The sequence below is a fragment of the Crinia signifera genome, chromosome 4 (assembly GCF_055691185.1).
Source record: "Crinia signifera chromosome 4, ASM5569118v1, whole genome shotgun sequence".
In the NCBI taxonomy this organism is placed as follows: Eukaryota; Metazoa; Chordata; class Amphibia; order Anura; family Myobatrachidae; genus Crinia; species Crinia signifera.
Window position 1 is genome coordinate 175,484,814 of NC_139220.1, and position 27,599 is coordinate 175,512,412.

Consider the following 27,599-nt stretch of genomic DNA (forward strand, 5'->3'; position numbering starts at 1 on the left):
GTGTCACACACTTGTTGGTGGGGGTGGAAATGGATTGTCCAAATGATGGTGCTGGTAAGTTCCCAAACTGCAATATGGAGGGAGGGCACAAAGATGTAGATGCCAGGAGTGGCCCAAGATGGCACGAATCACCAGCTCCTGTCGCCGGATGTTGTAGGCGTGGTGTCCTCGACCTCTACTATTGTTGCAGAAATATTTGTAATCCAGTTGGATGGGATAAGTGAGGGGTCAGTGGCCTGGTGATGGGTCTTCCGGGCAGTAGATGGGACAATTTCCTCGGGGTGGTTCACCTGAATAGGTGGTGGGTTGGTGAGGCAGAAATCCTGACCGGTTTCGCTGCTCCAGGCAGCTTTATCAAAGTTCCTTTGATAAAGCTGCCTGGAGCAGCGAAACCGGTCAGGATTTCTGCCTCACCAACCCACCACCTATTCAGGTGAACCACCCCGAGGAAATTGTCCCATCTACTGCCCGGAAGACCCATCACCAGGCCACTGACCCCTCACTTATCCCATCCAACTGGATTACAAATATTTCTGCAACAATAGTAGAGGTCGAGGACACCACGCCTACAACATCCGGCGACAGGAGCTGGTGATTCGTGCCATCTTGGGCCACTCCTGGCATCTACATCTTTTTGCCCTCCCTCCATATTGCAGTTTGGGAACTTACCAGCACCATAATTTGGACAATCCATTTCCACCCCCACCAACAAGTGTGTGACACCAGTGCACACTCCCTGGACATTTGGGACTTCCTGGGCCCCACCTACATGTGGTTCGGTTCGGTGAGATGACAATTTTATTGTTCATATTCATTATTGTCAATTGTTTTTAGCCGTTATTTTCTGGCTTTATATTTTAGTAAATGTATTAAAACTGTGATAGATCTACCAATCTTCCATTTTTATTTTTATTTTTTCTGCCCAATATTGCACAGTAATAGCACATACACCAGCGCTGCCCACTCCCATCCTTTTGTTTTTTGCTTACCATTATGGCGAAAGTCCCTATTGAGAGTATCCATTAACTCAGGCACTAGGGCCAACTCAAAAAAGGGCTTTCATTTGTTTAATTCAATAACATTCAAGTTCAAACATCCTTGAAAACCAAAACAGCATTTTTTTTGTCTGTGTTCTCAATATGTTATAGCATCACCAAACAACTTTCTATCATGGGACACTTATCTTGAGGACCTGAGAGAGTTTGTACTAATTGTGCAGTATTCAGCTGTGTCCACAATACCATCTCCAGCATCATATTATCACTTATTACACTGAAGAGGAATTCAAATGATCTTTCTGAGACTTGGAGTGTCCATAGTTTTTCTGCATACAGGTGAACTCTACTGGTTTGGTTATTGATAAATTATATATTCATATACTCTGATTAAATGATCTATCATGAGGCAGAGATATGCATGAGATGCCACTAAGGGCCTTATTCTAGTTCACTCTTAGAGGCAAATTCGATTTGGTGGGGTTTTACTTCAAAGTGAGATCTATATTGCAGTGTAAAAATAAAGCAGTCAGTATTTTGCCTGCACAGAAACAAAATAATTCACCCAAATCTAATTCTATCTGCACCTGTTACATCTGCCCCCCTGCAGTGCACATAGTTTTGTCCATTTGAGAAGGAATTCACCTCTAAGAGTTTACTAGAATAAGTCCCTAAGTGCACAGTGCCAGGTACTGACCAGGAATTTGTCCAGCAACTGGGAGAGATCTTTTGTTGCATAAAGTATTCCTCAGGTGTAGGTTCGGGTGTGGCTTGTTAGTTCTACACCAACTAGGTCGACAAGCATTGGGTCGACACCACTAGGTCGACATTTGGGGGGTCTGCAACTGTTATCGTTCTACCAAATAGGGATGCGAAGCCCCCATTTTCTATGTGTGTCTTGGTATGGAGATCCAGCAGAGGAGTTCCGATGGCCAGTCTGAGAACGTCAGCTTACACAGATAGCCAAGGGATATGGGCAATGGTTATAATTGGGATCTAATGCTGAGTTTTCAAATTCTGCACTCAGATTGTTGTGAAGAGGAAACTTTTGGTACAGATGCCCCCTGCAGCATCAGAAAATTGGTTATATGGTGCTCCACTTCCCCACTATTATGCCTGCTGTTAGCAAGTGCACTTACTGATAATTTGTCTTGTACGAAGTACTGTAAGTATCTGGCGATTGGCATTTGTTGAGTTTCAGCATTAAAGATGACTACTGCTTGATTGGCTTCGGTTCCATACTAACAATTATTAACTTTCAAACGTATACGTCGATACTGAAGGTAGAATCTTGAATTACCACCACATCTGTGGCAAAGGCAGATATTGGATTGTGTCACTAGGGATTACGGTTAGAGGAGCCATCATGTGTGGAATTTACCTGGCTTTCAAAATGCAATGTTTTATGCTACTTGATCAGTGTTTTGCTTATTAAGAAAATGTATGTATGTATGTATGTATGTATGTATGTATGTATGTATGTATGTATGTATGTATAGGGTGGGGAGAGAAAAAACAGGCACCTGGTGGTGTTAGAAAGCACTATTGTAGTACAATATGATACGATTTTGTTGCATATCATGAAATAAAAGTATGTTCAATATGGTGGTATTTAGAAATACATATAATTTATTTATATACAAATTAGAATAGAAAGGTTCAAACGAACCATAAAAATCAATAATAGACAGTAAACAGTATACAGTAAAAGATGAATAATAAAAAAAGGGGGGGGGGACGACGACGACGACAATGGAACAGGCATAAGAGGCACACAGCGGGGATATAGTAAAAAATGTTTGTTTTTAAAAAATGCACTTTTATCAAATCTGTCCCACTGCAAGTCTTTACTGATCTGCGAGTGCTGGAAGATGTACTTAGCTCTGTATAAGGTTTTAAGTCCTATTTCCAAGAAGGATGCCTTGGAAAAAAACAGGGGGGGGGGGGGGGGGGGGGAGCAGGATGTCAGTCCAGTGGCTCAATAGCCCAAGAGGTTTGTGGAGGGTCCCGAGACCTTTCGTCCAGCTGTGAACTTCTTCAAGGGGAGCAGAGTGAAGAAGTCCACAGCTGGACGAAATATATATATATATATATATATATATATATATATATATATATATATATATTAGAAATGAAGGAGGCACTCAGAGGATTTCCATATGATAATATAATGATATAATGTAAACAAAACGGACCAACGTTTCGGGGCCAAGTGTGCCCCTTTTTCAAGGTCACTTGCTGACCTTGAAAAAGGGGCACACTTGGCGCCGAAACATTGAATGTTTTTATAGCTTTAGATTGTGTTATTTATTTTTCATATTTGATTAGTAAGTTATTTTATTTTGTGAGTGGTCATTATCACAGCATGAGTACAGGAACATTAGCGCCCTATGGGCCGAATACAGACAATGGGCCTTATTCTAGTTCACTCTGACAAAATCCTTCTTAGATGAACAAAATCATGTGCACTGCAGGGGGGCAGATGTTACTTGTGCAGAGAGAATTAGATTTGGGTGGGGTTTTACTTCAAAGTGAGATCTATATTGCAGTGTAAAAATAAAGCAGCCAGTATTTACCCTGCACAGAAACAAAATAACTCACCCAAATCTAATTCTCTCTGCACATTTTACATATGCCCCCCTGCAGTGCACATGGTTTTGTCCATCTAAGAAAGATTTTGTCAGAAAGAGTGAACTAGAATAAGGCCCAATATCCACAAGTAATGCCAAAGATCAACTGTCCTGTCTATGAGGGAAGTGGGAAATAAGGCATATTTGCAAGGTCGAATCGGCCGCAAAATCGTCCACAAAATGCATGCGATTTAGATGAAAATCGGGCGCCGTGATAATACACAAGTACCCAAAAAAGGTTTAGTTGATTCCACTGGTTCGCAGTACAAATTTGTTCTCAAAATGGGCAAAACCATGTGCACTGCAGGTGGGGCAGATGCAACATGTACAGAGAGAGTTAAATTTGGGTGGGGTGTGTTGAAACTGAAATCTAAATGTGCAGTGTAAAAATAATGCAGCAAGTATTTACCCTGCACAGAAACAAAAGAACTCACCAAAATCCATTGCAGCTGCTGGATTGTTATGGCAACCGACAAATATAAAAGGCAATGAGTGCTGTGTTATCATACGATTGCACTGCAGATAATTAGATAGGTCTTTGTTCTGTAAGAGACTTGAGATTTCCCCCTTATAGTGCCGGCAAGTCTGTTCTCGGATACCAGGTACAGTATGTATAGATGAATCCCAGATGATGATGGGAAGTAGCTCAGGGTATGCGAATATGCAAAAATATCACAAGGGACTACCCTGAGCTACTTCGTCATCATCATCTGGGATTCATCTATACAGACAAGTCCAGCGCCTATATATATGTACTCATTCTAAAAAAAAAAAAAAAGATTATAATATATATATATCCACTTCAGCGACACTCACGGATATAAAGCATGGATCACTCAGCTGTGTGTACACAGGGCCAGTGTGTACACTCCTGTACAGTTAGTCAATGGCAAAACAGCAATACTTATGTCATAGCGTTCAAGAGAAACATGTACTAGACTACAGGCTTTATAACAGGGATGGGGAACCTTTTTTGTGCCAAGGGCCGTTTGTATGTGGAAAAAAATCCTTCGGGGGCCATATGTAAAAATTTCTCTTACAAATTGTCCTGCTGCAGCCGTCCCCGCTCCGGCGGCTGCCGCTGAATAGGACTGACAGTGTCCGGCTGCTGTTGATTAAGAGGAATCTCACAAGAACTACCTACCTCTCGTGAGAATTCCCCTGTACTTTACTCCTGGCAAAGCCGCCAGGCGGGTGTGAGGGCCACTCAGCCTGGCTATGGGGGCCGCATACGGCCCCCGGGCCTGAGGTTCCCCACCCCTGCTTTATAATGTAACTGTAGAATAAAATTTTAATATAATACTGAATTCTAACTCCATACACTCTTGCTGCAGAAAGCAGGCTTCAAATGAGTCCATATATTGTTCTCTTTCAGGACCATTATGAAGTTTAAATTTTTTAAATTAAAAACCCAGTACACTATTCTCCACTAAACCAACAGAAACAACTGTGCAATTTAGAGAACAAATGTGATGCTCCATACAACAACAGATGTGTATTTTTCTGAAGTGTCTTTGCAATTGGTTCCAGCTGGAACAAAAAAAAATTGTGAAGCGTTCCTTACAAAATCCCAACACAATTTCACAATATAAATTAGCTAATATACAAAACCAGGAGAAAACACACACGCGCATATGTTAAGGGCTCTTCATATCTCAACCATATGTTCCAATTGTCTTCAATAACACAGAACTATTACTATACGTATCAATACTGATCTGAAAGAATGAATAGCACATTTCAATTCCAGGGATTGATTCTCCTCCCAGTAACATTGGCTCCTTTTTACAGAATATTTTTGCTAATATCGGCCATGATTTAGTGGTGGATGCAGTGTCGATAGATTCAAGCGGCCAATGTTATGTCTGCGCATGCATCTAAGTTGCACTGCATATACCGATGTAGAGAGAGAAAATTTGTGTGTGTGTTCCTGTGAGAAAACAGTAGAAAGTTGAGGGGCCATAGGGGGAGTTTGTGCTCCCCTTCTCGAACAGACAAGATGTCATCTTTTGCTGCTTCATCTCTATAAAAGGAACAATTATCACTGTACCTCAGAACCAGAGACCTCTGTAAGGAACACTTCATTGTACCCCAGAACCACAAAATAAATGCAGCAGGCACTGGCACCTGGTCATTAGAAAAGTTAGCAGCTTTATTAAAGCTAGCCATGGTTGATTACTATCATACAGTACTGGCAAACTTTTAGGGGCAGATGTATTAAGCCTTAACAAGAGATAAATGCAAGAGTGATAAGAATAGATAAACATCCAGCCAATCACCTGCTAACTGCCATGTTACAGTCAGTAAGGAGCTGATTGGTTGGACGTTTATCTCTCCTTATCACCCTTGCATTTATCTCTTGTTAAGGCTTTATACATCTGCCCCATAATTTCTTATCTCCATGACAAGCCTGGAGAGGAGATGCAGATGACCACTTTATGGGGTCTTCTCATTACCTAGACCTCAATCACCACAACAAACTGCAAATTGTCAGTCCACAGGGAGAAAAGAAAAGACAAGAATCTCACACATTTCCTCCACTCAGCTCTTCATACAGTATTTATCCTGACAATCCAATCTTAATGGTGCTGTCTCACTGTAGATAAATTAATGTATAACTCACCATCTACAGCCCAGGCCCAAAATCTAAGTGCTGTACTTTCATTTTTCTTTAAATGACACAGTGCCTGATCCATGCGGCCAGTGCACGGTAGGATCATATCTCACTGCGCATTGCCTGTAGTAAAGACAGTCACACTGCGCAGCAGCAGCCGGCCAACGGCAAACTTCTAACCGTCAAAGCACACAGAACTACATATCCAACCACCTAATATATCACAGTGCTCCCAATGTATACATCCGCCGAGGGCAGGAATATAATAACAGAAAATGTAATACATTGAGCCTACAATAATGAATAATGTTGTTATTGATATAAATATATATTATTGCAGGTTCCATACTATTTTATTTGTAATGGGGCATCAAGAATTAATTAATGATCCAGCAAACTCTGTGTTACTAACTAAGGGTTATATGTAAGAAGGACTACATATGCCAGAGATACAGGATCCCCCCCCCCCCCCCAAATAAATAAATAATAAAAAAAAACCCAAGGCTGATTGGTAGGAATCTTGCACATCCGGCAAACACTGACTTTATTAAATTCTTGCCCCTAAAAGTGCCAGCATTCAATGGTGTAAGACAGGTCACACAGTATGCGCTTTTATCAGTCTGCCTTTTGCTGGTCTGTTTGTCCAAAACCCAGTGCCGAACCTCCAATTAGGCACGTGCCTGGGGGCAGCACTTGGATGCTTGTGATAGTACTGTCACCCTGAAACGTACCAGTAACTGCAAAATACACACTGTACTGTACTATATTCCATCTTGAATAGAGTGTAAATGGATAGGACATGCAGATACTGCCTCTGTAAATTGTCCTACTTAGTAAATATGTATACATAATTTAAAAAAAAGTCAGTTAGTGGCTTTTGTATAAATCCATCAAATTGGCTTTTATCAAATGAGGGATTACAAGTAATCAATATAAATAATGCTATTAAGTGGGGGACGTTTTTGTTGTGCCTAGGGGTGCCCTCACCCCTAAATCTGCCCCTGACAAAATCACATGTGGTCCGGGACTTTACGAATGGTTTAACTCCTAAATGTGTCTTTTTGCAAGCAGTGGGCCCAAATCAGTAAAAGCAAATTTGTGTTTGGAACATACAATGTTGCACTGCAAGGGAAGCAAATGCAGTCATAATATTTTTGTGCAGTGTAAAATACTGTCTGCTTCTGCGGATTCAGTATTAAATCCCGGCGGTCGGGATCCCGGCGTTCAGAATCGCGACGCTGGAATCCCGACCGCCGAAATCCCGACAAGGGGGGGACGTGGATCGCCCCCCCTTGCGGGCTCGCTGCGCTCGGCACGCAGCAGGCCCGGTGCCTCGCTACGCTCGGCACACTAAGTTATTCTCCCTCCGGGGGTGTCGTGGACACCCCCGGAGGGAGAAAGTGTCAGGATTTCAGCGGTCGGGATTCCAGCGTCGGGATTCTGAACGCCAGGATCCCGACCGCCGGGATTTACACTGCATCCCGCTTCTGCATGTAGTCTATAAATACAATGCATTTAGATTCCAGTTTGAACACACCTCACCCAAATCTCTCTGCACATGTTACATCTGCCCACCTGCAAAGCTGCATAGTTTTACTCTGCTGCAAACCTGAATCAGGTACTGAGGCACTGTATACCAACAACGGCTTGGTAATACAGCAGACCATTTTTAAGGGAGCAGCCATTTTCCGAGTGTCACCTCTCATAAGCATCAGTAGCCGAGAGAGCCGGGACCTGCGCAGACAGGAGCACCGGCGGCAGGACTCAGAGGTAACGGCTGGGGGGGGCACAGGCAGAAGACAGACAGCGGCCCTGACAATGTGTGCCACTATGTCCCCCAACCTCCTTACCACCCGCTGCCCCCTCCCCCCAGAGCCCACACACTCTCAGCGCCTCCCCGCCACCGCTGGGGTTGCGGGACTATAGTTACGCCACTGACAGGGTATACTTTAAATGTATCCCAGATCACACACTTAATGACAAAGCTTCCAACTCACATACTGAATAAAAAAATGAAGGTAACTTGGTATAAACTTTTTAAGCAGTGGTTCTCCTCACGCTCAGTCCTCATGACCCGAAACAGGTCCCATTTTCCAGGTCACCTGAAGAGCTTTAAAGTTGTGTATACACCATGCCTCCTAACTTTCTAAGTTTTGAAATCGGGATCCCCAGGCGTGGCATTGCTGTGCTCTCATGTGCTCTCATGAAAAGAAACCTGGCCTCGGATGACACTGGTCCAAGCTCAGATGGATTTCTGTTCTGTGTATATGGGTCATACTTAACTACTCTCCTGGATCCTGGAGGGGGTGGGGAATGGGACCAGTTTTTTGGGATACTCCCTGCACCCACGGAACAGTGGTCGCTCCTCCAGCGTTCTGCCCACTTCCTAGTTAAGTCAGCAGAACAGGAAGCTTACCAGAAATCTGGCGGAGGGGGCGGGGCCTCATTACATGGTTTGTTGCTAATGGTGTATTTTTAGCCTCACTTCTATGCAAATTTGGCAAAATCATTGCATTTTCCCTGAATATAGGCAGAGGTTAATTACATGACTAGCACGGCCTCACCACTGTCTCCTCACACCTACATCTGCTGGCATCTCATGCAATGGCAAATGCAGGATTTTTAGAGTGCGTTTCCAAATGTAATCCAAAATCTCCCACCCACTGATACTGGACTTTTTATACACTGGATACTGTATGGAATGTAGTATTAATATTTAACATTACAGATGGCCTATAATGGGTTGGGATCATTTGGTCTACAGCATGATGGTCTACAGTCATTAAGTCAACATGGGAAAAGGTCGACATGGGTCTAGGTCGACATGGTTCTAGGTCGAAAAGTCATTTGTTCGACAAGGTCTAGGTCGACAGTGAAAAGGTTGACATGGGGTTTTTCACTGTTTTTTAACATGAATGTCAACACAGTTGACATGGACACAGTTTAAAGTGCACCACATCCCCTGGCATCACTCGCTATGCGTTGGGCACGGGGCCTCGCTACGCTCGGCACACTATTTTATTCTCCCACAACGCCCGAGTGGATGGTAGGGCATGAAATACCGCCTGTCGGCACATAAAAACAGTGAAATCCCCCATGTCAACCTTTTGACTGTCGAACTAATGACCTGTCGACCTAGAACCATGTCGACCTAATGACTGTCTACCATAATGCTGTAGACCAAATGACCGCATCCCCCTATAATATAGGCAGTTTCAAACATTTAAATAAGATATGTGGTCAGGAAAAGGTTAAACATATCAGAATAAATACACAATGATAATAGAACCAATACTGCACTTTCTAAGCTCACAGACTCCCACTTCATGGTAAGGCTCCTGTCTCTTCCTCCTTGCAGCTGCTCTCTAGTCCATTGCAATGTTTGAGGGCTCAGTTCCACACATAAAGTAAATGTGGAAAAAGAAGCTGGTACACTAGGTATATGCAACAGCTCTGCTTCGTCCCTTAAACTGCATGATGTGGTGGCAGCTCTGGTGATCATATTATATACTATTGGTATTGTTGTCATAATTTAATGCACTTGCCAAAAGGAGGGGAGTCTCCAGGAAACCAGAACCCCCCCCCCCTCGCATTAGCCTATGCCATGGGGAGGAAAACAGAGATGTAGATAAGTATGATCTGCATACACTTATCTCAGCATAGCCTGCAGTGCTGTTTACATACCCTCAGAACTCATCTTATATGCAAATGTTCCCATTCAGCTGCAAGTGGAGAGCTGACCAAAGCTGGCCATACACTTACGATTTGGCCACATTTCAACCGATTCCAAAAGATCGGGCCAAGACATCAGGTGAAAGGTGGCCAAATCGCAGGTGTTTGATATCTGATCGGTCCTGTGCACATCGAATCAGGGTCGGAGATCAGACGTACTTGCACATTCGACCGCCGATGTGGTCAGCATCCCAGTAGCTGGGAATGTGATGGCATTCGATACACATAGTATATCCATGCGACTCAAGGGGTTAGGCTGCAAATTCTCCAGGGGAGAAGTTGCAGTAGTGTATGGGGGCTTAAAACTAAGTACTAAATTCCCCATACACTTATGCGATCTATATCGATTTATCGGGAAATCAGCCAAACGTGTTTTACATCTGATCCGATACGCAGTTCCATTAGCATCAGATTGGAGTTTAAGGTTGGACCTGCCTGCATGTCCGACCTGTGACTCGGACCTCCTCCCGGAGGCAGGGAACAGGGTCGCATGCAATGCATCACAAGCAAAAGGACTGCATGCTATACTGCTGCCCGAGAAGGTCCCGGGCAGATCAGAGGACCATACACTGCTACGAGAAGCTGCAGTAGCGTATGGTCACCTTAAAAGTCAAGCACTCATAAATGCATATACCCTGCCTTGGAGCATGCCCGATGTAAAATATATTGCATGTACTTGCATGAGCTCTATCATATGTACAAAACAAGTCTAGGTGTGAAACCTAAACACACTTGTGATAACAATATGTTTGGAATGTTTCATTTCCGAACAAAAGTATTAAAATATTTAATCTATTGAAACTAAACTAATGCAAGCTTGCCTACCCTCCTGGAATGGCCAGGAGCCTCCCAGAAATCGGCCCGCCTCCCGCCCCCCCCCGGGAAGGTAGGCAAGTCTCCCGCTTTGTGGCAATAGCCCCTGCTCCCCCATGCCCGCTGGTTTAATTACCGGAAATCGCGGGTCTGCGGAGAGGGGGTGGGGCTAAATTGATGTGATTGCGGCATATAAGCCCCGCCCCCTCTCAGCGGCCCGCAAATCGCTGAGTTTTCCGGCATGGGGGGGGGGGGGGGGGGGGTGCAAGTGATGTCAGCCTTGCTGACGTGTAGCATCTCCGGGCCTCTCCCGAAGAGGTGAATTTGAAAGTAGGCATGTATGATCTAATGATTTAGAACAAAATAGGTTATGCATGCCATTTTAGCAAGGGGATGTTATGATGGAATGGAGAATGAATAAGTCACTGGAAGTATTAGCAAGAATTCAGAACAATGATGGTTTCCTACAGCTTTAACTTTCAGTATGAAAAAGGTAAAATCATTTAAAATCTTCAAACTCCAACCCACAACAACATACTGTACAGTGGCTCTTTCATATAATTTGAGCCACTTGAAGTGCAAGGTTATTAATTACTTAAACCCATGGGCCTTTTAGAATGCGGTTGTGTTTGCAAATGTCAAAGTAAATGTGTTATTCTATTTTACTTCCTACATTCATCAATTTTGACTGACAGACCATTTACAGAACAAAGCCATCAGGAATTATATTTAACATTGCCATTCAAACAAAGTGCAGTTTGTTTCATTTCCAGATATGTTCATCAAACTTTGACTTGAATTGTAATCAGATGTAGTTACAACACTGTTTAATGCTGGCTACACACTGACAGATATAGAGCCTCTTCCACTGAATGAGTGTTATACACATAGGGCCTGATTTAGTACTGCTTGCTAAGCAGCAGTCATTCTCTGCTTACCCAGTGTCTAAATGCCACCCAATCCTCGGTACCATGCGAGGGGATGTACGCAAACATCTCCTCGCATGCGGCTGAAGGCAAGAGAAATCTGCTGCAGAGGAGGCGGGTGCGGACGTCAACCGCCAACCCTGAACAGGCATCGGCCATCCTTTGTTCCAAGGCAAACGCCCAGCATTTTCATGGGGATGGCAATAACACGCTGCTCTGGGCTGGTGTCCACCCCTTCCTCAGCGTTTGCACAGGAGGTTCTGTGCATTTGCAAACCCCCCACAATAGGAACACGGATGAATTTGTCCCTGTCCGATCAATATAGAATCACCCACATATTGCATTGGCAGATGTGTACTGATTATAGGTCTGTGAATGAAGTCGTTCAAATCAAGTATGGATTTCTTAAAATAAAATTTTTTAAAAAGTTGACATAATACAATTGTAGGATGTACACTGAATAATTCTGCATACAGGATAAAACTGCCTTTAGCGCACAAGTAAGCAGATTCATATTTTGGTTGGTAAAGAAAAGAATACTAGGAACAGATTAAAGCAGTAGTTCCCAAGCCTGGTCCTCAAGTACCCCCAACAGTGCACGTTTTCCAGGTCACCCAGCAGGTGCACTCATTATTCAGGCACATTTGAAAAGATCCACAGGTGGAACTCATTATATCACTTGTGATTCGGTGTGGAGACCTGCAAAACATGCACTGTTGGGGGTACTTGAGGACCAGGGTTGGGAACCACTGGATTAAAGCATTATTTACAGCACACAAACATTGTCTGGGATAAACCAATTGGAAGAAGATTCTCCAGTTTCTTTAAGCAGCATCTAGCCTAGAAGCTGTATGGGGTTGATTCATAATTGAATGGCGATGCAACTTTTGTCAAGGGTGTACCTGCGTCTTTCTGCAGCAGATTTCTTCTGAGAAACCAACTTGTAGCGGTATAAAATTAATCTCAGGTGGTTTTTAGAGAAACATAAAACACACCACACCAGGCATGGTTCCTCCGTCTGACTATGGCATCCAGTGTGAATGGATGTCAATGACTTGCCCTCATCTACACTATATAAACAAAGGTATTTGGAGGCCTGACCATCACAGAGACTGCAAGTACAGTGTATTCAAATACTTTAATATTGAGTTGTTCCACCTTTTGCAGCTATAAAAGCTTTCACTCTTCTTGGAAAGATTTCCACAAAATATTGTAGGGTTTCTGTGGGAATTTGTGCCCATTCATTCTGTAGAACAGTTAGGAGGTCAGGCACTGATGTTAGATGAGACTACCTGGCTCACAATCTCCATTCCACTTCATACCATAGGTGATTGATGGGGCTGAGGTCAGGGCTCTGTAGGGACCAGTCAAATTCTTCCGCACTAAACTAAAACCATGTCTTTATAGTCCTTGCACTGGGGCACAGTCATGTTGAATAGAAATGCCACAAAGTTGGAATCATAGCATTGTTTAAAATGTAAAGCACACAGCCCCATGCTATTATCACTCCTCCACCAAACTTCACAGTTGGCATGATTTCTGACTGCCAATCAGAGAATCATGAGTCATCACTCCACAGAACACATTTCCAATGCTCCACATTGCAGTGCCTGTGGGATTTGCACCACTGCAGCCAACACTTGGAATTGGACTTAGTGATGTGAAGCTTGCATGAAGCTTCTCGGCCATTGAAATCCATACCATTAACTCCTGCAGCACAGTTTCTGTGCTTACATAAATGCCAGTGGAATTTCAGAGTAATCAGCAAAGCATTGGCGAGTTCTGTGCACCTTGCGCCTTATAATTCGTTAACCATACTGTATGATTTTATGTGGTCTTATGCTTCATGGATATTGTCAGAAAGTAGAGGCATTAAGGAACAATATTACTTAAAGTTGCCCATGGAACATCCAGCCTGGATAATCTTATTGGAAAGCTGAAGTACCATGCTTGAAGTCAATGGGCCCTTCAGAACAACCCATTTTGTATCACAAATGTTTGCAAATAGAGACTGCATGGCTAGGTTCTTGATTTTATACCTGATTGAAACCCCTTAATTCAATGTTTAACAGATGTTGTCATATACACTATATTGATAAAAGTATCTAGCCACCCGCTTGTTACCTCCCAGGAATATCCTTTAAAATCGACATCACTTAAAATACAAGCTAATGTATAATGCACAGATCACTACATTTTTCTACCTCTTACTAAACTATATGAAATATCTAATTTTCACTCCGCTGATACCTCAACCACATAATGAAAACAGTGGTAATGTGGTGCGACTTTTCACACCAATTATTTTTTCAATTCTACTCTCTAGAAAAATGCAAATTTGAATTCACCTTACCCAACTGCAACTATAGAACAGTATATGCCCAGTATATAGAAACTTCTCTGATGATCTCTGTACGATTCCATGTGTCCTTTATACCCAGATTTGCTGACCCTTCTAAAGACATTCTATCTAGTAGTCTATAAAATGGTAGCTAGAATCTGGATTGCTTTTCCTCATTAGAATGTCAGAGTACACAAATTAGGAGGTTACAGCTATACAGCTGGATAGCAGTTTGCAGATGATTGTATACACAATACTTCCCCTGAGTGACATTACAAGCATGCATGAAAACAAAAGAAACCGTTTCTATTGTTGTTTATTGTTAGCCAGACTATAAAATGTAGCCCTAAACAGAGAGGTTGGTTTCAGTATGCCTCACGTACATTACCTGCAAGAATACTCTAGTGTGCACTATTCTATTGTCTGCTTTATCTTTCATGCTGGAAAATGCCTGAAACATTAACATTATTATTTGTAATATACTGTGTTCATTTAGAAACATTTAACCGACTAGTCTTAAGGCTTGTCCAATGGAAAGTTTATGCAAATCTGAAAAGTTTTGTAAAGTGAAAATGTTCATGTTAAGCATTCGACCACTACAGTGGTATGCCACACCACTGAAGGCACACCCCCCCTCCCCCTCTGTTGACGATCCTCAACCATTCTTCTGTTCAGGCATTCGAACACAGGAATGCCCAAACAGATGAACGGCTGAGAGCCCGAACACCAGAGCCCTCTTACCCAAATGGCCCTCCAAGTGTCCGCAAACAGTCAAAGCTGCAAGAGCAGGGGCTGCTTCAAAGGCAGCGGCTGCCCCTTCTGTGGTGAGTATTTTTGGGCCAGGACCAACTTGCCCTGGTAGGTTGGTCTTGCCCCAGGAAAACCCTCCGCTCAAGAGGTAAAAGGGTCCACTTAAGTGAGTCTATTGCCAAATAGATTAAATCACCTCTGCTAGATTAAAGAAATCAAGAATACATGACCTGTTCATTGTACACACACACACACACACACACAAGGCTCCACTGCTGGTCCTCTACAGGTAAACTGGATCTATAAACAGCTTACTCAGCATATGAAAATAATTAAGGATTTTTGCTTTATTTAATAACATTTCAAAGTTTTGTTCAAGTGTACCAGAGATCTTGGAGCAAACTCACAAAAAAATAAAAAATATAATTATATATACGGAATATAATATAATATACGGAAGGCAGTATCCCAATGGCCAAATCCCTATGGTAAGATTTAAACAATGCGCTCATACCCTACCCACCACCACTACTGTAATTACCACATGGCTTCATAATCTCGTAGGATTCTAATCATGGGGATCCCACTTTCAATATTCGGTTATGATACAGACTAGCAGATCCTGACCAATAGCCACCTACAGTTTGATTTGAATTAACAGAGCTAATGTCCCACTTTAAATTATACCACGTAGCCCACAACTTTAGTCCAAGTTAGAAAACAAAATAAACATCTATGTGATCAGTGCATACCTTCACATTACCTTCACATTTGTGCTTAACCAGTAAATCGTACCTGCTATGCCTAATTAAAAAAGGACATATACTGTAGTTGTACATCAAATAGACTTCTCTGATAACTTGTTACCACACCACATGCTAATGATGTAAGTCCACAATTACAAGACTTCATGTTCACCTCTTGCAGTCACTTCTACAGCATAGAGAATAAGCAGAAAATAAAAATAATATGGCACACACTACGTAAACACGTCATTTAGATCAATCCAAGATCATCATTAAAAGGAAGCAACCTTTATCTGGCATTGTTATTCTTCTGATGTACGTGAGTCGCATTATCTACTTCCCTTCTACATTTCCATGGCACAATTGCATTGATTTCCTCAAACAAAGCATTTAACACAGCTAAATGATCTGCATCCAGCACACCGAACATTCACAGAAGAGTTCTTATTTTGTCTTTCTATATAATTATCATTGCACCCATCACAATAGCATTGTACAGAACACTAGCTGACTGGACGATGTCTTTTCATAAAGATCAGTCAAAGTCTTAACCTCTGACTCCAACACCAAAACAACCCCAGGAATTTTAACTCCTGCTTCATTCAAAATAATATTTTTGGGGGGATTGAAGATAAGGATGTATTGACACATGCAAGATTATATATATATATATATATATATATATATATATATATTTAGTATTAGTGCATAATAAAAGCATCAGGCAGGCGGCTTATCGTTGCTCTTTGCCAGCATTAATCCCTTATCACACTCTAGCAAGTTGCTTGTAAGCCTCCTTACCTTTTACTGAATATGCAAGCCAGCCGCTGCCTCTGAACCAAGTCCAGCGTCATTTCAGTGGCTGCAGTGCAAGCATAACCACAGCTTTGCCTAGGTTATCACTGGCTCCACTTGACTTTAGCTGCTAGCACAATGCTCGCAGCCACCAATGGCCTGGTCTTTGATAAACTTGCATGCACCTAAGTAACATATTGTTATTTTGGCATACAGTACTGCTGACTTGCTGTTTTCTGTTGGAAGACTGCCCATTATACAGTACAATATATCCAGAAAAAACACTCTTTCAAGATATAAAACAGTTAAATCTAAATATTCTTGGTCACAGAAAACCACAATGAACCGTCCTGTAGGTTATATGGTCACTATTGTTGGGGGATGGAACTATCAAACCTTGGACAGATATAAAGTGGAGAGTTAAAGTACCAGCCAATTCGCTTCAAACTGTCATTTTACAGGCTGTGCTTGAACCATTACAGCAAGGAGCGGATTGGTTGGTACTTTATCTCTCTCCTCAGTTTCAAGCATTATCCCCATTGGACACATTGTGTCTGCTCACTATAGTAAAAGAAAAATGGTAACAGTCATAGAAAGTGCTGAAAATCACATAGAAGACAACATTGTTCAACAGAATGGCTGTCTCCAAACTAACAATAAAATATCCCAATGTTTTTGTGTTTATACAAAAGTTCTCAAGTCAAGTGTTAGCAAAAAGTACCATTATGTTCATCCCGGACTTGATTGGGTATATGAAGGAACCTCAACTGTCAGTAACTGAAACCACTGTATTACTGTATACCGAAATGAATAGTCACTCCACTCTAAGCAGAACACAATAAGCAACAATAACACAATAGGAAATGAATATAAACACATAGTGAGAGGCCTGTGCAGGTCAATAAACTATAATTCTATTCAGCATTTCCAACAGAAAACGTAAGCACATTGCTACACTGCATCTCAATCTGGCCAACCAAGACCCAGACATTTACCCCATATGCAGAAAGGCAATGCCCGAGACATTCCCTTGGCTACAAAGCATTTCAATCTCTTCTCTGAGAATTTTAACTCAATTATTGCAAAAGAATCCACCAAGACAGTCATAGTGTGATGTACAGAAAGGGTGATCCTTCCATGAACCCCTTGTGTGCTGTTAGGTACTGCAGTGCTGAGAGCAGCAGTACTTTATATAAGCTTTTCAGATCCGGCTTCATATCTGTATTAGACATTTTGCTTTTTCAGTATATCAATGTGCAGCATGCTTCTATTAAAAACCCTAATCTTATATCAAGTGTCATAAATGAGCCGCTGTCCCACAACTCAAAGGATTCTGTTCACTACAGCCAAGTGCAGCATTTCTTTGTTATTTAGGGCTGATAACCCCTGCTATCAGGCAGAAGGAGGAATGCAACGAAGGCAATGCTTATACATATTGCAGCCCATCTATGGGAATAAATGCCTGCTATCTCTACACACATACACACACATACACAGTGGACATTTCTAATTGTAATGAAGAAAATGTCAGGTGTTATTACACACATACAGTACCATATACATAGACATATGCACATTCTGCTTCTACTGCACCCAAGCAGCAATTTCCAATACAATTAGTAAGGACTACACATATCAGACAGTAATCCTCTCGCACACAGCACAACCATCCTTCACAATATATGGCCAATCTGCTAATCTCACCTAGAACCCATAGCTCTAAAACACAATGGATCTGCCCCAATCTGAATTCCCATCTGTCTGTCGCGGAAGTGGGTTTTCACAATTTGCTATCTAGAAATACCCCAGTGTACAGCACACAACAATGCATAAATACATTGCAAGGAACAAAACACATATACTCAGTCATCTCCTACCTTATTTTCATCCTCAGTCACTACATCATCCTGAATAATTTAAGTCACCTGTACTGATCCAGCCCATTTTCAATGGGAGACAGATAGTATTCTCCCTGATAGAATGGCCTCAGCTGTGCTGAGATATATATTTTTCCAGCACGAATGCCTAGAATTTTCTGCACAAGCCAGACACAGCCACAAACTGCAGCTGAGCTCCTTCTCTCCCCTCCCTTTAAAAGATGAAGCTAGTGCTCCCCTCAGTCTCTCCCAGCTTGTTCTTGCTGTCTCTCCTCTCTCTGTTCCCCTCCCCCTCCAATCCAAACTCAGTGCAGCCAAGTCAGGGTCATTTATATTTCTCATCATGGTGACCTCTCGGCACTGCTGGTAGGGTCTAATGGAATTGAAGGTGCAGAAGATAATATACAGGCATTGCAAAAGACCACAAGTGTGTGTGTGTATGTGTGTGTGTGTGTGTGTGTGTGTGTGTGTGTGTGTGTATATATATATATATATATATATATATATATTATATATACATATGTAGATCTATATAGTCAGAATAGGTACATCCAGAGGAAAAGAATGGATGTTTTGCATAAACATCCATTCGCAGCCTTGGGTGCGGGGGCCAAATCATTCGATATTTGCCGACCATCAAATGATTTGGAATGTGCATGCAAAACTAAGACACTCTCTGGTGTCTTAGCTTTGGGTGCTCCCTGTTCGGCAGTTAACCCATAAACTAGCAGCTAACCCGTGCCCACTTGCACCTAGCGTATCCGCATGCACATAAGGAAAAAACCATTGCTTCCGTTTCTGAATGCACGGGTGAGCGTGTAAACCAGAATAAGGCCCTAAGTCATATAGTGCAAGGCAGAACAGGATAGTAACTACAGTACATATTAATTGACTTTAAGTTTCAAACTGTGCTATAAGCAGCCATTGCAAATGGTCTAACAAGAATACCATAGAGCAGGTATGATAACTCCAGTTACAGTGCATAATCTGCCAGAGCCAGGTTAAGGGCCACTTGGGCTCAGAACTAAAAATATTCAAGGACCTATACTGAGAAGGGGAGGAGCTATGATCAGTGTTGTGTAGGTGCGACCAGTGTCATGTGGGGGTACACTTGCTACACTGTCAGCACCAGGTGGGGATCATAGAGTCACCAGTAATTAAGCCAGTGTCTAAACTAAACTGCGGCCCTCCAGATGTTGTGAAACTACAAATCCCAGCATGCCTTGCCACAGTTTTGCTATACGGGAGTGTTAAAACTGTGGCAAGGCATGCTGGGATTTGTAGTTTCACAACATCTGGAGGGCCACAGTTTGAAGACCCATGGTCTAGGTCAACCCCAAAAGGTTTAACATGCAGACCATCAACACAAACAGCAGTGTCAAAGGTCGACATGAGTTTTTCAAATTTTTTGGTGTCAATTTGTACATTTGAGCACATGGACCCCAAATTAATATAGCTCTTCACTCACTATGCAGGGGTCAAGGGCTTCACTCAGCCACCGCTGCACTCGTCACTCTTTACTGTTCCCAATGGTAGTGCAAATAGCTGGTAGAGTTTGAAAAAAATTCCAAAAAGGAAAAAGAAATTGAGAAAAAATAATGCTTTTTCATGTTTCAACAATTGCATTGTTGACATTTTGCTGTGTCGCCCTACTGCCCATGTCAATCTATTGCATAACAACCCAAAGTCTGGATCTCATCAGTACCATTGCCTATCTAAATACATAAAAAAATATGGTACTTATGTATTATCTGGGCTCCCATGTTAAATGCACCCCATTTTTTCATACCCCTACTATCCAACTACGCATGGAGTTGATTTAATATAGTGTGGCGAGCGCAGCGAGCCACCGTGCCCGAAGCGTGGCGAGCCCCGCGAGGGGACGTGGTCTCATAAGAAAAACAGGAGCCCAGATATTACATAAGTACCAAAAATATATATATACATATTTTGTGGAAAAATAGAAATAATATTTAAATACTTTTGATTTATGGTTGACTGCATGACTAGCTAGGCATCAGGTCATCATCATACTGTCGTGATTATTGGCCTATTCTTAGGTTGAGGCCTGGAGCTGCAGCTCCATCTGCCCCATTGTTAAACTGACCCTGTAAATTGTTCATCACACAGATGGTGCAAAAAGCGCAGGCATTAGGCCACTGAGCATTGAGGAAGATATATTGTTAAATAAATCATTTGTTACCACGTGTCAAGCAAATAGGTATATAATTATGCATACCTCCCAACTTTATCAATGTCAGAATAGGGACACGAAAAGGGGGCATGGCATATGTAAATGAGGGTGCGGTTTATGCTAATTAGACCGTACCCCATTTTCGGTCGTGAATAGATACTGTGCGCATGCGCACAGCATCTATTCTGTCAGATTGGGGGGGACTCCCAACTGCCCCCCCCCCCGCAGTGGGACACTGCTGGCCGCGGGAAGGACGCGGGAACATCCCCAAAAACCGGGATGTTCCCGCATTTAGCGGGACAGTTGGGAGGTATATGTATGCTGTACCAACCTCAACAACTGTTTTTTATTGATTTCTTAATGTTGAATGGCACAATATCCTGTATCCAATAGCATGTTTTGGATACAGTCATTCCGTTACAAATTTAGTGCAAATAAATAATAAGGTAATAAATAATAACATAATAGCACAGAGTGATCATTTCACACCCATATTGCATAATTTATTCCTGGGTGTTTCCAATAGGAGAAGATCCCATCCACAGTACAAGTGTTATCACCCACTGGTTAATAAAGAGAGATAAACGTCCAGCCAATCAGCACCTTACTGACTTTTTCAAACACAGCCTGTAACATGGCAGTTAGGATGTGTTTGGCTGGATGTTTATCTCTCTTTATCACCCTTGCATTTATCTCTTGTTAAGGCTTAATACATCTGCCCCAGAATTTCATAACCTATTGTTATCCAAGTTACTCCTGCAATGTATACAGAAATAAAGGAGTTAAATATTAATTTAAGATCCTACTAGTCCTGGATGAACAAACTGACTTTCAAAACTACACTGTCAGACCAAAACAAGCAGATTCTCCAGGTCAAGGATTTCCAACAGGTAATAAAGAGAGAAGGTTTGATCCGCTGCAGAGTACACAGATAGCCTTTTCAGCATGGTAGCAATTTTACATTCTGAACTCTGTACAAGTCATGTTGATTCTACTGTGTATCTTTAGAATGTTTTTACAACAGCCTTCACCAGAACATTCTGTGCCAAGTTTATTACCCATTATTCAGAGAAAATGAACCAATTCAATTACAGGTCTGCCTAACAATAGGATGGAAGGTTCTCCACCACACCTAAGGTTATATAGATAAGATACAGATAAATTGAGTGGGTAAATCTTTAAACTATGACAACAGCCCCATGACCCTAAATCCCTTTTGCAGTTGCTGGATTGTTAGGGCAACAGACACAGCTACAGGGCGAGTGTGGTTTCATTAGATGATCGCCCTTTGTTCTGTAGGGGACTTAAGATTTGCCCCTTATAGTTGTGGGAACTCTTATATATTAGCAGCCATGCTGTCTTGTACTAGAGCCTGCAATCCTTTTCTGATTTATTTCTGATATATCCATGGCTGAAAAAGGACCTACTGTAGACTGTTGCAGAAGTCCTGGTCTCTGAATAGATACAGGCCTTGCCTATTAGCCACCTACCCTGCAATAACTGCATGGGCAACTCAGTACCAATGAGCATTTCACAGTCTATAGGAAAGGTGAGTGGTTTAGGCAGTGCTTTACATCATTGTACCCCCTGGGCAAAGCAATACACTTGGCCCTCTAGCCCAATGATATTAGAGTAAAACATTTGTTCCACAGCACCGCCAATATCATTAATAATATCAACAGTGCTTTAGAACCAACCAATCAGCTGTTCAGGTTGCCTAGAATACACAAGATTTATTCAGGCTGTGCCTCAGGTTGTATTGATCATACATTTGGAGTAGTCAGGAATTCAGAATCTGTTGGTTACGCAGCCTTTACATAACTACCTGCCCATTTCTCATGTGCTGGTGATAGTTTCTACCCCAGTGGTATATAGCTGTGCTTCTTTATTCTTTCTTATTATTGGTGTTTGACCATCTAATATTTCTTTGACACAATTAAATGCTGCCTTCAATGACCATTTGCATTGTCTATAACTTTTCTGTATTCCTAATAACCCTTATGTGAAATTAATTTTCTTTCTTACTTTCCAATTGCTTTTGACCTGTCATTTATATTATTGAGTTACTGGGAAATATAACATGTTCCCAAAAACACTGTTCATCACCTCTATGCAAAACACTTGAATTAACCAATGGGGTGAATTCAAGTGTTTTCCGAGCCTGGTGCCACTAGATGGTGCCCAATGGAGCACTTCAAGTGCTGCTCTGTTTGCTACACACAACCAGTATTGCTGGCATTACTGTTGTGTTGTTCCGGCATGATGATGGACTGGTAATTAGTCTTTCATAAATCCCTATTAGCCACACTAAGTCCTGTTTGTATCGGAGTACCAGTAAGTAGAATTAGCTTTAACCGAAAGGTGGCTCTTACAGGTATAGCTCTGGGGTCTAGAGATTTATCACATGCACTAGTGTTATTCTTTATATGCATAAGGATTTTCAAAAATCATATCATAAGGTAATGAAGGACAACCTCTAGGTCACTGGAGAAAAAAGTTCAAAAAAATTAGGAGGGTGCCCAAAAAGGAAATGCACTGTGCTTTGATTTTATGACCTTTATGTCATGTCAGGTATAATGTACCTCCTAATTCAACTAGCATTACTGTTGTTGAAGTGACGATTAGTCAGTAATTCAAATAACAATAGTCATTTACTGCAGGCTATTTGATTCCCTGGGGATTTTCAATTGTCCACAAAGTGATCCTGTAGACTGCACTAATTAGTTTTTTTTTTTTTATCTGGCTCAAGTATAAAAAAAAAGGCCCTGTGTCAAAAAAGTGTTTTCACGGACTGTGGCAGTTTATCGACCGGAAACATATAATTTAATGAAAAACAAAACAAAATACAGACTGCTATTGAATATCCTGAAACTAAAAAGCATTAAAAAAACCTTGATGTCACCCCGTTTTGCTCCCTCATTAAATTATCTATGCTAATGCAATTCCCCCACAATGTCCTTTTACTGTATGCTCTTGAACTGATTTACTTCTCACCACCACTGTCCTGAAACACGTCTGTTTGTTAGTAGACTGTAACTGGTTATGTATTCCTGAGGATGTCACTGGCAAATAATGGCTTTATTAACAATCATATTTTCTTCATTAACCTAAAGTCTTATTGGTTAATGGATTATTTATATATTGAATGCCAACAACTGGTACTGTTCTAGTTAGTTAGTTCAGTGTTTCAGATACACTGATGTTTGGCAGTTTTTAAATGATAGATAGCAACATTTGAAGCACCGGCAATGATCTAGAGAGCATCAGACATCTTATAGGGCATACACACGGTTAGATTTCATCTATTTTTCTATTCTATTTTGCTTATATTAGCAAAATTTAATTGAAATCCAATCGAAAATAAACTATTCAATTCGATCCCGATGCGCATCCCATGGCTTCAAAATCTAATAGAAAAATAGACTGTGCAGGCAGGACTATATACTACAGATCTGTAGTATATCGTCTAAATCAAATGTGTACACGGCGACGTGCAATTCGATCGGGATTTAATCAGGCTTTAGTAGAAAGTAAAGTGCACCGCGCGTGCACTCCTTTAGTGTGATTCTTCTGGTCATCCTACGTACTGGGAAAAAATTCAAGGGTGCAACCAGAACTGTGAGGGCCCCATAGCAACATTTAAAAGGGGGCCTCCCCATTGCCTGTAGAGTGAGAGAGAGAGAGAGACACATCTCTCTCAGCAGTCATTACTTTTATGCCCCATATTATTGCTTTAGTTTATTTTATGCCCAATAGAAGTGCACTATTTCACATTATACAACACAGTTCCACCAAGTCATATAATGTCACATTGAATTCCCCCCAGTTAAAATATGCCACACTGTAGTGCTGCCAGTACATATTATGCCACACAGGGGGTAGGGACCAACCAACTCCTACCTGAGGGAGATAGTTCCTAATGCAGGATATTCCACTTTGAGTGCATATCTTCTTAATTCAGGCATACTATCTCTACTTGGACAGTCCTAGTCTCAGAGCTCAATTCCCACCCCCTAACACATCTTAACAAAGCCTGTTAAAGGCACAAGACTACTCTCCAACAGTGCTGGACTTACTGACTGCTCTCAGTTGTGTCTATGAACATAACACAGGTTTGTGGGTGATGAATCATATCAATGTGAAGCTTTATTCAGAGGAGAAGGCGGATACCCCACTAATAAGCCACCTTTTTATGCCCAGTCAATGGACCAGAGACAATTTTTTAGCAGGCAATTTCAAAAGCTTGGTAAACTACTGTATATGAGCTGGGACCAGTCCTTTAAGCCTCTACGTTCCAAAGCAATGCTTTTACTGTTTGAGCCTGGACCATATATTATCTCCAAGTAGACAAAATGACCTTAGAGATGGTAAATAAATACTTAAGATAACCTCAAGTGGCAATGTGTCCTACCAGACTGAGCACTTTTTTGTATTGAACACTGATAGGTGCAAAGTATTATCAAACAAATTAATAGAACTACAGGAATTCAGAATGTTTCTAATGACGTCCAAAAGGACTATTCTGTAGAAAAACTCCATACACGTTCTGTGTTTTGCTTTTGATAAAGTTATTAAGGAGTTGAATTCTGTCCTTTCATCAATGGCGTGGAAGTTGAAAGGGCACAATTAAAGAAAAATAACTTAGCACAGATGGTGGTCTACAAGCCATAACGGAAAATCCCTCTGAAGCCTATTATAAAGTTTGGAGAACATGTGTAGTGAGAGACTGCAGCTCCTTATTTTCTAAATTTTCTCAAGTTTTATACTTCCTGTGTTTTTATGGAAAATACATTTTCAGAGAAATTAATCAAGACTTTTTTTTAGGCAGCTTTCAAGAATTTGTTGAAATACTGTAGGAAGTAATTTGTAGTGCCATGGGGCCTTATCCTGATGTTTGAGGTTTTGATGAACGATGCCTTTGAACCTTAACAGGAGAGTCTTAAATAATAATTAAATAATTTTTAGATTGCTATTGACTAAGTCAGAAGAATAGATGGACTACATGCCTCACAAGACTAAATTTATATCTCTTTATTTAAACTTATATATACTGTGGATAATGTGGTACAAAGACAAATCCTCAATTTCTTTCAACTGCTATCTCAAAATTCCACCTGAATCAAGATATTTGGGGTAATTTATTAGCAGCACTAAAATTTTAGCTGAAAATGGCCTAATATTGCGTTATTAGTGCAATGCTCATTATTTGGCTATCATATTATAACCCCTTTTTTTTAGAAAAAAAAATGACCTGATTTTGTGTGAAAACACAAGGGATAAAATCCCAGATCTATGTTTTTTACAAAAAAAAAAAAAAATGGTCTCTAAGAGGTGGTTAAAAAGGGGATCCATTAGCTGCGGTTATTTATGGGATACCCCCATTGTGTTACCAGCTTTATATCCTCAACCCATAAATCCACAAGATTTAGTTAGAAATATATTTCAATTTACATGGAAAAAACAAATAGACCACAGATCACATATTATTCTTCATAATGGACCCCCAAATGCCAGACCACTGCAAAAAATACCCTTGCAAGATGGATAAAATATTATTTGGGTGTGGTATGGGGTTCCGACAGTCGGGATCCCGACAGTCATTAGCCCGACGTCGGGATCCCGACTGCCCAGACTCAGACAGCATTGTGAGAGCAAAAAGCCCCTTGTGGGCTCGCTGTGCTCGCCACGCTGCGGGCTACACGAGCCACCTGTTCTATTCTCCCTCTATGGGGGTCGTGGACTCCCACGAGGGAAAATAGCGGGTGGCCGTTGGGCACCCGTCTGTCGGCGTTTTGACAGTCGGGATCCCCGCGGCGGGTAAATGACTGTCGGAATCCCGACTGTTGGGAAAAATCTTTTTTGTATTAGTTGTAGAACTCTATTGCATATCGACATATGCCTCTCTGGCCCCAGAGGACGTGGTAGCCTACAAAGACAGAGTGTACAGCCTACAATTTTTTTTTTAAATATAAAAATAACAACCACTGTATACTGTAATAGCCCAATACACTTTGCGACTTCTCCAAGGAGAGAAGTTGCATATGATCCCCTTGAATCAAAGCGGCAGGATTGTGTATAATATATTGTATGCAGTCTTTTAGCATACAATGTATTGTATGCAATCCCTGCAAGGCCTGTGGGATATGATACATCTATAGTGCAACTCTCCCGTTCAATCTCTGTGACTGAGTGCACTACAATGCTGCACCTGCTTGCTGGTGGATGGGTTGTCCAACCTTTCTGGCTGCTGGAGAGTGGACCTGTTGGTCATGGTCTGACTGCTCAATCAGTCTCTCTCCCGTCCAAACACAGAGGGTCTTCATTGTACAGGGCACTGGGGGTGGAATGGAGTGCATTTGGCCATTGATTTATTATCAATGTTGAATACTTTTGCCATTTATGGGTTTCCAACCATCGATGATGCACATGCAATGAATATTTCTTTTTTTAAAGAACCTGGACACCAAGCTTAGCTCTACTCCTGGCACTTCCACAAAGCCCCGTCCCTGGGCTCTCATTGTCGCACCGCACACTGTATTGTAAAGAAGAGGTGACCATCGATGGGTGAAATCATTGGGGGTTCCCTTGCAGAAGGTGTCACACCATCAAGGTTACCTATCAATGGTACCATTGTTGGTGATCATTATACACACATTACATTATACAAAATTGAACATGGTTCAAAGAGCTTGTTGTTTATACAATTGTTCAAAAGTCTCTATACTGAGCAATGTTTAATATTTTTAGTGTTGCATGCAGGTAAATTCACAAATCACCAGGTTAAATGATCAATACAATTATTAAGTCACCTCTCTTTTGTAAAGCAGACAGCTGTAAATTCTAGTAATGAATTGGTAAACTCCATTGTAGCATTGTGCCTTAAGTTATATATATAAATAACTGATTTTACAAGCCTAGACATAGTTATCAGACCTGTTTATATGTTGACATAACTATCTTGGTTGACGTTTCATAAAAAAGAGAACTGTTGAAGAGAACCCGAAACAGATTTCAGAATTACAGCTCATCTCGAGTAGAATAATACCAAGACTTGAACATTTCAGGCATTCTTTATTCTAGCCTATAGATCTTCCACCCACTGCTTCTGTATTCAAAATGCTGGGTACATTTAATAGTGTTTGAAATGCCATTCACATAAATTCAGTCACTTGTGTATCAATACGAA

At 41.5% G+C, this 27,599-nt stretch overlaps 1 protein-coding gene across 10 annotated transcripts in view; it reads right to left on the reverse strand.

Moving 5' to 3' along the window:
- Nucleotides 1–27,599, reverse strand: part of MAGI2 (membrane associated guanylate kinase, WW and PDZ domain containing 2) — an 838,547-nt gene that overhangs the window by 425,291 nt on the left and 385,657 nt on the right. The window contains exon 1 of one of the 10 annotated variants that reach the window (XM_083183057.1): nt 18,268–18,453. The exons of 8 other annotated variants lie outside the window; for them this stretch is intronic. In XM_083183057.1, the coding sequence (XP_083039183.1) occupies nt 18,268–18,286 (19 nt within the window). In that variant the 5' untranslated portion in view covers nt 18,287–18,453. Of the gene's footprint in view, nt 1–18,219; nt 18,454–27,599 lie in introns of those variants that run through there. One more of the 10 variants, XM_083183058.1, reaches the window with a different exon arrangement.